We start from the raw sequence: 14,213 nt of genomic DNA on the forward strand, positions 1-14,213 counted from the left end.
AGACAGACTGAAATGCTGACCTCACAAAATTGACTTCTCTTAGGGTATAGTACAATTAACTATCAATATAACAAGAAAATTAGTGATGTTGGAAGGCAATTAGTACTATAGAAAATTAGTACTACAGAAAATATATTTGATTAGGATGTCCAGGGAAGGACTTCTTAAGAAGTAGCACTGGATAAAGCTTAAGAACTATGTTGGCCAGGTGGACAGCTGGAAGGAAAGCGATTCTGGCAAAAGTCACAAGACAGTGTAAGTGTCCTGAGGTAGGGGCGAGCTTGGCAACAGCAAGGAAATGTGGCTGGAACTGGAGGAGCAAGTGAGAAGCAGAGATTAATAGGAATGAGGAAGAGACTGGGCTATATCAGTGACCCATGGGACACTGAAGAGTCTCCCTGTAACACTGAGTAAGATGGGAAGCCACTGGAGAGTTTTCAATGGCTAAGTGACAAAATGTGATCTACATTTTGAAAGCATTACTCTGTTATCAAGTATTGAAAATATACCCCCTAGAGATTAGGCATTTGTAAACTACAGCTAATTTGGTACATGCCCATTTACTATGTATTAATCTATGGTTAATCTGTGCTACACAGAACAGCAGAGCTGCAACACAGACCACATGGCCTGCAAAGTCAAAAATATTTACTTGTAGGCACTCACTAAACATTGATAGGATGAATTCATGAAAAAGTAACAATAAAGAGATGGTGGGCATTTCAGAAATTTTTCAGAATTCTAACATTAAAAAATTTCATTCCTTCTTTAATTTTATGATGGCAGATAAAACATGAAAATATATTTTCCTGTATTTTATGTTTAGGATAAATTTTAAGGAGTTCAATGTGTTTTTTGAGTGGAACATGCTTTAGGCATGTGCCCTTATTAAATGCCTACTGAGTAAAATTCAGCAATAGCAAATAAATCTGATAATTATGTCTCATTGTCCTGTAGTCACTATCCTATCATGGTTTCATTGACATCCATGACCAAGAAACTCTTTCCAACCCACTCTCTAAAAGCCTGTCATTACTTATTTTGCTCACACATCAGTTCACATTTGTAAGAAGAATAAATCTGAAGTATGTAACAAAAGTGACACAGCTTGGCTTTGGTCAGGCTTTGTGAGTGTGGGTTAGCATTCTTGCAACATGATCACATTCACATGCGTGGCAAGATTCCTATGGCAAGAGTCTCCATTTATGCAGTAAGTTATGAGTTCAAGTACCATAGATACATGGTTTACGTGCTGTGTTCATTCTTGTTTCAGAAAGAATGGATCTAAAGAATAAGAAAATACTTACACAGTTGGTTGAATTGTTTCTCTGACTTTTCTATATGCTAGTAAGGATGCAGATCCTACTGTCTGTATAATTAAAGAAACAAACAAACAAAGCTGCAGGCTTCCACATGAGGATAACTGCTTAGGGGTGGGTATTGGAGTGAGTGCATGGGGTTATAGCATATGAAAAAAAAAATCAAATTTGGCCACAATTAAAGTTCCATCCCTCTTTGCACTATGAAATGTCCTGTGGCTCAGAGCCCACCATATAGAAACAGTTTCATCCTCAGACTGGAGAATAAGCAAATTGCACATGGAATAAATTCACATTTAGGCAATCATCCTAATTTTGTGTGTGTCAGTATGATCAGCATTAAATTTCAGTTTGGGAATGAAGGAGAATGAGAATTAGCAAGTGATAAAGAGCTCAAAACTTTCAGAAGGTGCAAAGCAGAGAAAGGACCCCGGTGATTTAGGGGGGAAAAGTGACACTAAAATGTATTACTACAAAAAAAAAACTTCTGTAATAAACAGTAGTTGGAACCGTTTTCATTAATTGTGCATCTAAGAAAATAAAGATCATCTGATTTCTTTAAACAGAAATGAAACCAAAAGGAAAATATTCTGAGGTAGTGTCTGAAAATCACAGGACAAAGCCACTCTGTAACACAGGGTATTCAGGAATTTGGGGAAGTAGTTTTGCATGTGGTGTTGTCCTTATGAACTTTAAGATTCATTAAAAAAAAATCACATGACTAAGTTGTGTTTCAAGTTGGAGACACCCATCAGAACTTTATTTCCTTTGGCCCCTCTGCCATCAATGTCATTATATGTGTCATCAGAGTTTTTGTCTTCACTCCAATTGGGTTTGTATTCAATAGGCCCAAATAAAAAGTCTTTTCATCTTGAGAAATCATGGCAAAAGTTAAAAACAGTCATTTGAAAACGCTTCATGAACATAGCACACATGAATTCACACCAAGACAAAGGAAGATGATCAAACAAATGTAAATTAAATAGTGATTATGAGGCCAATAATCTAAATACTTGCTATGTACTGCTCTAGAGACAAAATCATATTCAAAGTAGTTGGTATATAGCTCACAGTACAGAAATCATAGAACCAGCAAAGAAAGCTTTGACGACCTTGAACAACTATTTCCCTTTATAGATGAAAAACAAAAAAAAAAAAACGAGACCTTGTCAAACTGAGTACCATATAAAGGAATCACAGGTGATGGTTGAGTTGACAGTAAAATTAACAGTCTCTTGGTTCCAAGCTGGTTCACAAAACTCAACCTCAATTTTAATCAAGTCATAATACTGTAGTTTGCATCGTTACTCCAGGAAAATCACATTTTTTTTTCAGGTCATGGCTTTACATCACCATCATAGCAAATGATATTTGAGATCCATGAAGTGAGCAGTACATTGCCATATTCATTTAAGCATGATAATGGAAAACAGGAATCCATCACCATGTGGAAAATATATGAAGTGCTTATGGTTTATTTTCAACTCATGCAAATATATAATAAGTTTTCCAGGCTATATTAAAGATGTCGCTTCTTAACAACCAACAAAGGAGCAGTGTGGATATCCTATACAGAATTATAACCATGAGAATTCTAAAAACAAGCTATTTTAGTGATTACCTGCTCACCTGCTTACAGGATAAATGTGTAGAAGAGTGAGTTAAATCAGTGAAGACACAGCTTTTAAGTGTAAGACGCAGCTCCCCTGGACTATGAGAATTTGTAGGCTGCTCTCATATGCTATAAAAACCTTGGGTGTAGAGGGTAGAGGTACTGCAGGAGGTTTTCCTATGCTTTCAGCCTCAGAGCCAACATCTAACATCAAGACAAGCCTCACTACACATTTTTCCATACCCCGAGATACAGAATTTCTGGGAAATTAAAGAAACTGTAGTTGTGTCCGTTGAAGAGAAGATCAGAATGTGGATGCTCTTCAAGGCAAAACCCTCGTGTCTACACGGAAACCTGCACAAAACCCATTCTGTTGGAAATATATGGCTTTTCTCAATCAGCTCTATATTTCTCACTGTTGGCATTATTTTACCCTCATGACACTGACACGGAAGTACCAAAAATGAGCTCCAGAAATGGGGCATTCTTAACACAAATAACTTAGATACAAATGTCACCTGGAAACTACAATAGTGAAATGTTTTATTTCACCCAAAAGTCTTTTTCTTCTAGGGGGGGAAAAAGCAAGCCTCAATTTGAGCTCAGTGCAAAGATTTATAGAAATACCCTTTTGGGACACCAGAGTGATGATCTTTTAGAATACTTAAATAAATATTTTGTTACTGTTTTTAATCATGTCTAGAATAAAAACTTCTTTCTTTCTGAAAAGACCTATAGTGCCTAGGCAAGAATATTTCTTGTTTAAAGAGATGTTTAAAAAATCAGCAAATAGGTTTTATTAATATTTCTTCTTAATGATTAAGTCAAGAATGTATCTTCAAAGTTCTGTGAGTTAACACATGGACCAAATGGCTGTGATACTGCTTAATAATTAACTGCTTATAAAATGAGATACTCATCTTTCGATGAACAACAGAGGTATAAGTATTGCTTAAGTAGAGCTTCGTATCTGAAATTAAAGAGTTTTGTTTACAATGGTTTTATAAAAGCACATTTCTTTACAATGCAGATCCTGTAGGAAGTAGGGTCTTTCATATTCTAATTCTCCCTATAACTTGCTGGCTTTGCTAGATAGACCAACACAACATGGGCCTCTGGAACATACTCTGTCTCCAAACCTACTCTGCCTCCAAACCTATCACTAAAATGGAAATTTATATTTTAATAAAAAATGAGAATGCTTTAATCTTGAGGAACATGTAAACATTTAGGCATGGAAGTATTTCTAAACTGAGGCCATGTGAAGAGCCAGGGAGAGCACGTTGCTGGTTGAATCCTGCCTTGGGAGAGTGTTTGCAGAGGGGCAGGGCCAAGAAGACAAAGAGCAACAAGAAGCAGAGGCCCACCTGTATTCTCCAAAAGTTCCATCGTCTTCCTTCATCGGCTGAATTTCAGGATCTGCATGAGCATCTTCTTTTTCTTTAACTGAAAATTTAGAAATAGCATCTTTATCCATTGAACTTGTACTTCCTTATCAAAGTTACACAGCAGAGGAAAATAATTCTCTCCACAAATAGATGTTATACAACCATATAAACAGAAATATTATGTAGTTGTGCATGTAATTGATACGTTTGTCATTGCTGTGGGAACCTAATAAAATGAACATTTGTTAACACATAAGGTGACTTTAGTAAGTTTCCAAGATTTTTTCCCCCAGTTCACCCATCTGTTTATTATCTATATTTATGGTAACACATTGTTTTTGTAAATTTTTTTTTTCTTATAACCAGAAGGTAAATGGTCATGTAAAGAAAATATAAATTTGATCTGGGGTTGTGGTTCAGCAGTAGAGCGCTCGCCTAGCATATGTGAGGCCCTGGGTTCCATCCTCAGCACCACATAAAATAAATAAGTAAAATAAAGGTATTGTGTCCAAGTATAATTAAAAAGTAAATATTTTAAAAAATATATAAATTTGATGGACCTACTAAATTGAGTGAACTATCAGCCTAATAGGGAAAGCAATGTCACATATCACATCAAAACTGGGTCCATGCATTACTTCCTTTGGAAAGCTTCACACACTGATCCTCCACCCCACCACTTGGTTTTTAGGTGCTGCTTCAGTATTGGGAACTTTTGTGGAGCCTAAGAGAGTAAACTTACATTATCAGAGAACAGACTGATTTGCTCTTCCAAATGCCCTATGCCTTTGACAGTAGTTAGGATGTCATTTTATAAAAAGGGATTAAAAAAAATTGAACAGAAAAATCCAAATTTCTGGATCTAGGGAAATATACTATTGCAATCTACACAATTCTTTTTACTTTAATGAATAATTATAAAGTAATTTCAGTATTTTTTTTTCTTACCTGGGTATTTACCACCCTTGTTTCTTCTGATGAAGCAAACAATCAGCAAAATTAAGATAAGGAGCGCAACAGCACACATTAGACCTATGAACCAGCCCTGAGTCGCGATATCCACCTGCCGGCTTGCCATTGCTGGAAAACAAATCAATGGTATTGGTTGAAATCGGGTAAGGGATAGAGAACTGTGGTGGCTTCTTGTAATAAAAAAAAGCCACCTTAATATACAAGCTTTTATACATTTCCCATGTGGTCCCAAATTGGAACCTGTCAGTTATTGATCAGGAATTATATAATTATCTAACTTTGTAAAATCTTCACCATTTAAATAATTTAAGAAATATGAATGCTAATAACATTAAATAGTATCAAACCCTGCTAAACACTGTGTTCACAGTTATGTAAACTATATATTCTCATAGAAACATATTCCCAAGCTAATTAAAAATGTATTGTTTATAGGATAAATTATAATATTGATACAATGAAAGGAATATAAAATTGAACTTTAAACAGAACAGAATGTATACATCTAGTGGAGTATTTTTCCTTCAAAGGAAACCACTTTTGGAACCTAAAGTGCCATTGCAATGTTACTGCTGTTTTTCAGAGCTTTGGCAATCTGTCTAAAAAGAAGATGATTCACGTGAGAAGCCTGCCACAACCATATTTTATATAACACCTCAATTCCAAATGGAAATTTCTATAATATTGAATCTACTCAGATGATCAATATTTGTTATTTCTTAGTGTCTATCAAAAAGACTTTAAAATATATTTTGATCAGAGGAGTTACTGGAATAAATGACCAGTTTGAAGAGAAAATACTCATTCACATGTATATGTTTTCTTTACCTCTTCATCTATTCTGTTTGAGTAAATAAATGTGAGGCCCCTTATTCAACCAGTCATTTCTTAACACAACTTCTAAGAAAACCACAGGAAAATGACCACTTCTGGTGCTATTCAAAAGTGTTAATTATATGGGACCAAGTGCAGCATCAATGGCTATTCAGACACACCTATGCGGATTTGTTTAAATAAATTTTCATGAATCCTTTGTTAAAGGTCTTAATTTTTTCTCATTTGACCATAAATAAGCAAGGTAAAACATTTTCTTCTTTGACTTCATAAACGTGCCTATATTTCACTTTGATTGATTTTCTTCTGTCAACATTTCTTGTAGTTGGGTTAGATGTGTATGATCTCTGGAGAAATAAGCACGGCTACATGTATCCCGGGTTCTTCTATGTGTTGAAAAGAAAGCATCTCATTGCCCCCTTTTCTCCATAGAAAGTAAGGGAGAAAATAATATGATAAAAATCAAGTGTTAAGAGTAATGTAAAAAATGTCTGAAAATATGTTCAAGAAATAAAATGAGCAGTGGAAACATGGTATCTGGAATAAAATCAAAGGCCAATGGCTTTCCGTGCCTCATTAGTTAGGGGGTTTTGAACCGTACCATAAGCAAACAAAATTGAAGAGTGAGTATGGGCAGTTTCCCTCTCCAACACACATCCCTGAGTCATGATGGTGAGGATGAAGATAATGGTAATAATAATGACAGCTAACACTTTTGTAGGCTTACCATATGCTAGGCACTGTGCTGAGGACATAACCCCATTTAATCTCTACAACAATCCTTTGAGGTAAGCATTAGGAATAAACCATGCCCAAAGAGGTAAAGAGCTTGCCCAAGAGCTGGAGATGGACACATGTTTGTCTGGCTCTGGTGAGATGCTACTAGCTAGTACACTAGCAGCTGCTACAATGCATTCCTAAGCACAGTCTAGACATCAAATCTACAAATATCTGAACACAGAATAAAATACTGGGATAGGTAAAAAATGTTTGAAAAGTTTATCATTACATTCTCTTTGCAATATAGTTCTGTAAATTTGCCAAAGGTCTTTGTGTGCTTCTTATTCTAAACTGAATCCAAAACCAAGAAGCACAGTCTCTTGAGCATTTGACTTAAGTTAGGAATCTGGTTCTAGTATGCTTAATGATTTATTGCCTTGTCCTAAACAATTTTAACATTGACCTTTTCATCTATTTACATGCAATTGATAATGAAAAAAGCAACAAAATATTCAAATACTAGCACAGAATCTGTCTTACAAAGATGGTGACTGTTAAAAAATGGAATGTCAGGCTAGAAGCTTGCTACTATACAACTGTGCAAAAACTGGATGTGTTTTCTTGACAATTGGAAAACAAACATCCACACTGATTCTGAATTTTTGCCTCTCTTTTAAAAAAAAGTATTAAATATATCCCTATCTCATTATTTAAGATTAATCAGGCACAATAAGCTAACAGGTACATGTATACACACACACACACACACACACACACAGAGTGCACCAGAAGTTGACACAAAACAGATATTCTGAAAGTAGAAATAACTTCTATTGACTTCCCATCTGAACCTGGGATATGAAGCCCAGGATGACAGGATGAGGCTCCCAACCTCCTTAGGATACTCCAAATCATCTTATCTGTAACATACAAACTCAGGCCATAACCAAGATTGTGCAGATCATAAACACACACACACACACACACACACGTATGAACAGACATATAAATGAAGCCTATGGGTCTTTTCCTTCTAGAATATGAGTTTCAATGAGTGGGAATGGGGTGCAGACTAAAAGAGGGTTTTCACATTTTCCAAAGTTTTTACAATAAAATTATATACAGGTATTACTGAGTAATCCATAAAGTGACAAAGTTACACATATAAAGACTATTCAAATATAAGGGCTGGGGATGTAGCTCAGTGCAAAAGTGAACCTGGGTCAAATCCTAAGTATCAAAGAAATAAATAATAAAAATAAAATGAGGTAGAGGAACGGAATTGTTGTTGTTGTTGTTGCCTAGAAGTTAATTCTAACAACTGTCCTCCCCTCTCAGACTGAAGAGCTGTGGATAATCTGTGCATGGTGGTAGGAGGTCTCTGAGGAAGGTGCCCCTGAGTACTAATAGTCACCAAATAAGCTCAGAAGACAGAGAGTGACAGAAATGGCACTTTGTTCTACATTACTGAGAAAGAATCCACTATGTTTAAAAATGTTCTGTTCATTTTACAATAGAGATTTTTATAAACAGAAAGGGAAAAAAATAATCTTGACAAAAGGTTGGAGGCAGCTGACAAAAAAGCTGTTAGGCACAGTGAGAATAAATTTTAGTCTTAGAAATGTCAGAGAAGGGACTTTAACTGAGGGACAGAGGTGAGAAGGGGAGGAGAAGTGGGTGGTGTTAATGAGCGGTCACACCCGATCACACAGGTGGGATGGTGTTAATGAAACATCCTGCCAGTAACAAAGGAGAGAATCGCAGCCTCAGGTGCTGCCTATAGTCTTGTTTGATTCTTTTTTTTTTTTTTAATGCCTTAAAAATCCAGACTGTTGCCAGACATGGTGGCCTATGCCTGTAATCACCTTGAGAAACTGAAGCAGGAGGATCATGAGTTCAAAGCCAGCCTCAGCATCTTAGCGGGGCCCTAAGTAAGTCAGTTAGCCCCTGTCTCTAAATAAAATACAAAAAGTGGCTGCGGATGTGGCTCAGTGGTTAAGTGTCCCTGGGTTCATTCCTCAGCTTATGCAAAAAATCCAACACACACAAAAAATCTGTAAAAGGCAGAGATGGTGTCACATTAAGAGGATGTATGAAACAACTAACTGAATCTAGGTTCCCACAAATTAGCAAAACTCATAGAAGGAAGCAGTTCATGAATGCAGAAAATTTTAAAAAAAGCAAAAAAAAGTCAAAAGGTATGTTTTTACACCAAGGTATGATTTCACCATTGCCTCTTGCATGGGCAGGGAAGGAGCAAGAGCAGGAGAAGACAAGGACTGGTGTCAACCTGCAGGGCTAAGGAGGAAGCACCAAAAACTGGGAGGAGAGGTAGAGGCATTCCAGAAGCAGACAGTGTTTGCTCCTAGGAGTAACAGGAGTGTGCGGTGGGTGGTACTGGTGAAGGAAACTGACCAAATTATATTGGTTTATTGTGTGCATGTTTGAATCTATAACAGCAAATCCCACCATTATAATCACCAATAGTTCATTTATTTATTTTTTTTAAGAAGGAGTAACAGGTTAACTAAGGTCACTAGAGATTTCCATACTCATTCTATTTAACAGTTACATCTAGATGGAAAAAGTTACGGTAACTGGCTGTGGCCTTGTCCTGTCTCTCATCACTGGCATGAAAGAATGGCCCATCTGTCACAATCACTCATCTTGAGCTTCCTGGCAATTGCCACTGGGTTTTGTTTTGTTTTGGTTTTGTCTTATAAAAGAACAGAAAATGCTACAACTTGATTTTGAGGGTGAATCTAACTCATCTGCAAGTCAAGAACACACGAAGCCTTTAGGTCCAGAACAGCAGAACAGGTACAACAAGGGCTGACTGAAGCCGTCATTTGGGACGACCCATTTCCTTGGATTATAGCCTTTGACCGTGTGTGGGGTCTGGTGAGGGCCTCTCCTCTGATGCTGAAAGGACAGGCTTCTAATCTGGCTCTACCATGTTCCACCTATTGGTCCGGGCAGGTTCTCCGCCTCTAAGTACTGACATGAGGCGTAAGTGGACAATAATAGTGCCCACCTCACAGGATTGCTGAAAGGATTGAAGGAAAAACCACTTGCCTGGTATAGAATAGGACCGACTAAATGCTGGGACTACTATTCCCATTCTAGCTGTATATCTAGACTGGAGCTGCCAAAATTTTCAAATTAAAATTTATTATTAATAATAATAAACAAACACCTTGTAAAATGAACTATGATTGGTTAGCTATGCCCTATTAAGTTTAATATAGGGGTTCTCTGGAACTATGTATATAAATGGATATGAAGATACAAGGAGTAGAATAATAGGGAAAAAATTTAACATTTATTCTAGCATATGGATGTTTTTAAAATACCACTTGATAAGTTTTTGAATATTATCCTTTGGTTTTTTAATTTTGTAACAAATATGGTTATATATTTCTTAAATCACAAGAAATAATTTTAAAAATCATCATGCTTTGTTAATTAAGTACACAACAAAAAAATCCATTTTGTTTATGGGTTCTGCAAGGATATGCAATATTTCCTCAAGAATGCGTGAAGTGACTGAACATAAGATGAATGTATGAGCCACAAAATGAACACATATCATACAACCCTTATTTAAATTTAAGTAAGCAAGGATTGCTTTCCATCTTGAAAACAAATATGAATATTCATGAATTTTACATGAGCATTTCTTTTTACTTTATAAATGTTACTTTTTTGTGTATTTTTATAATGTTCACATAACTAAAACATAAGGAAGGCAAACATGTTGTGACAAAAATGTAATATATGAAGTATAAAATTTCTTGTTCCTTACAAACTTAATAATATTTATATCAGTCATCTAATCAAATTGCAGTATTCTGCTGGGTTGAGATCCATTTTTTGATATAAGAATTGTGACTCTCTTACAAATTATTTCAATTTTAACAGCATTTCAAAAATTTCAGGTTAACTTTGAGGGAAATTTTATACATGTACATTATATAAAAATTGAATTATCAAAATAATGTAAGTGAAAATCATATTTAAGTCTTTTTTTTTTTTTTGGTAAATGGTTTTTGGCAATAATGTGGCTGAAGGATAATTTGCTCAATTGTGTAGTTCATTTGATATGAAGAGCCAGACAATTAAGAACCAAAACTCTCAACCCAACAGGCCCCACAGAAAGGCATTCGTGGCCCTACCCATAACACAGGTCCGCCAGTTCCGGTCTCTAACTAGAGCACCGGTGGCTTCCACCTCTGAGCGAGAGCCAGAACTGGTGTGGTGTGTGCCTCACCTGGGCCTGTCTCAAACACATCCTCTGAACTCACAAAACCAGAGTCCCCCACAGCAACAACTCGAACTTTGTATGCTGTTCCTGGCATTAGACCCTTTAACCCAAAGAAGGTCCGAGAACCATTTACAATTTCTTTTCTCCATTCTTCTTTGCCTATGGAAATTTTGCAAAAAACAACAAATTTGAACATTTTAAGGGTCCAGAAGTCATATAATGCTTCAAGAAAGGAAAATCTTTACATGCTAAAGATAAAATCTAGGATGCTTAGAGTTATCATTTTAGATTATTATAAATCTGATCATGTTAAATGAATGAATAGAAGACCTACATGAAAATATCCTCAAAAATTTCCTGGATACCTTGTTTGCATATTAATTGCATATATTTCCATTGTGTTAATTCTTCTTTTTAATACAAAGAGAGATTCCTTATCTGCTTTTTGCCTCATGAAACTGTTGAGCTTCTCTAGAAATGTTTATAAAAAGAACTGTTACACATTAACTAGGTTAAATGAACTATGGGAGGGATTAATTTTTAAGGTTCACAAGATGAATTTCTCAGTAAATTAAATGCCTTCAAATTTGTCCAATTTATAGATTCAACATTTCCCAAGTATTGATTTTTCTGAGAGGATAGTTATTTCTTAAAATATTTATTTGTATGATAAAAGCTTAACAGAAAGTTGGACTAAATACAAAATTTTGTCCAAATATTCATTGACCATCTAGCTTACTATTATGCAGAGCACAATGAATTAAGCATTTTAATAAACTGGGTTTAATCAACTGGGCTTTAATAAACTGCTGAATATGAAAGTCGCCACCCCCAGTAGATGTGGCCAGGATGGAAACAGAATGCCAATTTGGGAATATATCCAAACATTAAGACAAAGTTTTGATTTTCTGCAATTTCTTGTAAAATTTTGTTGGATTAGTTTGGGTAAAATGAATACTTTCAAGGCAGTTTTATTTCTGCTACATTAAGATCCAATTTGAAAAAATAAAAATGTCTTCTTTCCTACCTGTACCTACAAATTATTTGTTATTACTCTTATTTATATGTGTGACTTTGGAACCAATATTAAATACTGGTATGAAAAACAACAGATGTAATAGTGCTCATGCCCTTTGTCATTCATAACATGATAAAAGACACTCCTCATTATGTATAAAACATATAGACTGACAGTCGGCTATAATTTTTTCAGATAACTGATTTATAGGATCAAGTTATTTTTCAAAACAATCCACAGTAAATCCTTGGAAATGTTCTTAATCTCTTGAAAAGTGTCCCCCAAATTAAAATCAGGGTAATGAAATAGTTTCTTACTGCCTGCTACACCATATTCAACATAAAAGTTCACATGCTCTGGTCCCTCATACGCCCAACTGATATTGGCACAGGTCTCAGCAGCTGCAGCAGTAAGATTGCTGATCCTGGGACTTACTGCTTGAACTAAATATACAATAGAAAAATAAAACAAACAAACAATCATATTGCAGCACCATACACACAATTTGAAAACAAGTTCAAATGCTCCAAAATTGTGTAAATAAGATTAAGTAAGAATAAATTTTAAAGTTTGGGGTTTGCTCATACCTCACTTTCATTACAGAAAAGTTTTTCATTTGTTAAAAGTATTAAGAAATAAATAATCAGAAATAATGATATGTAATATTAAAATTCATAAGTTCTAATATACAGGTTCTGAACAATGTAAACTGTAATCCATAGATACAGTACCAGGAAATACCACAGTCCTCATTTACAGGTGGATGGATTTCACAACAATCCCAGGAACATATATCATTACAGTACATGCGAGACTTCCAGGCAAAACCCAATACTATGAGGCTATTTCTCAATTATATTTGTCAACTCAGTGCAGGTCTTTAAAGAATTTGTGCAGGAGTGAGAAAGAATGCTCCTTAGAATGTGGCTTTGGACCTGCTTTGAGGTAATGTTGGATGGTTAGAGTATGCTGGAAGAAGAGCTGCAAAAAAGTGCCAAATGTGCTCTATCAGAAGTTAAGAAAGTAGAAATAAAAGGAGTAGGAATTATTTCACTTGACATATCTTAGAAGGCAAGATGATCTTACCTGTTAACCTTTGGTTACATAGCATTTTCTCAAAAAATGTACTACAACTATCTCCTTAAAAATCCAAAGTACACAGTGCATATGGTACTATCAGCTTGCTGAGTAAAGGCATCTCAAGTGATTAAAAATATTATTTGAATATCCTGAGACTGACAATTCTATCAGCCCGATCTCAATATCTTAAACCAAAAATGATAAATTTACAGAAAAGTAACTTACATCATTAAAAATAAGATTAGTTTGTTATCTATTAATTTATTACCCACTAATGAAAGCATCAATGGCTTACTCAGACTCTAAGATTCTAAAATTTGCTATATAATTTAGAAGCTAAACACTTGTGCAGAAACAAATGTAATGAAATAGTATTTCTTAGCATCAAAACCATATGTATATTAAAGAAGTGAAGTAAAAAAAACTTGACCTCTGAAATAGAATTCAATAAAGAAGTGAAATAAAAAAACTTGACCTCTGAAATAGAATTCAACAACACATGTTCCTTTTGTGCCTCTTTGTATTAATTATCAGATGCAATAACAGAGAGGAAAATTTGATTATTAAATTATGCAGTAACTAATTTTAGTTTCCTGACACCTTCTTTTTAAATAAATAAACAATGACAGGAATATGATTAATCAACAGAGAGGGTCATAGGGGCATGTGTGTAAAATATCGGTGGCAAAGAACCCAGGCGAACCATTAAGTTCCATTAAAAAGTTTTAGAATCACAAAACTGGGGAGTTTAGTCTTGAAGTAATTATAGAAGATGTTCAATGAAGAACCATAGTGAAATACTTCTTAATGGAAAAGCATTTAGCTTTTAGTTTTAAAGATCCAATGTATTATTATATACAGTTAGTACTAAAGTATTGATACAGGAAATGCACATTTGGCTTATTCTTAAAGGAACCCAGATATTACAATTTCCTAAGGTTATGCTGTTTGGCTACTTTTATTGTACAGAATTCTAACTCTTATACCATTTTAAATTAAAATATAA

General features: G+C 35.0%; 1 protein-coding gene across 5 annotated transcripts in view; it reads right to left on the bottom strand.

Annotated features, from left to right (window-relative positions):
* Nucleotides 1–14,213, bottom strand: part of Nrcam (neuronal cell adhesion molecule) — a 277,444-nt gene that overhangs the window by 4,159 nt on the left and 259,072 nt on the right. For 4 of the 5 annotated variants that reach the window (XM_071613514.1, XM_071613519.1, XM_071613512.1 and 1 more), the window contains 2 exons: nucleotides 5,268–5,399; nucleotides 4,299–4,377 (listed from right to left, as the gene is read on the bottom strand). In XM_071613514.1, coding sequence (XP_071469615.1) covers nucleotides 4,299–4,377; nucleotides 5,268–5,399 — 211 coding nt within the window. Of the gene's footprint in view, nucleotides 1–4,298; nucleotides 4,378–5,267; nucleotides 5,400–11,115; nucleotides 11,269–14,213 lie in introns of all 5 variants that reach the window. The other variant, XM_071613520.1, reaches the window with a different exon arrangement.

This window comes from Marmota flaviventris, chromosome 1, assembly GCF_047511675.1.
Source record: "Marmota flaviventris isolate mMarFla1 chromosome 1, mMarFla1.hap1, whole genome shotgun sequence".
Taxonomy (NCBI): Eukaryota; Metazoa; Chordata; class Mammalia; order Rodentia; family Sciuridae; genus Marmota; species Marmota flaviventris.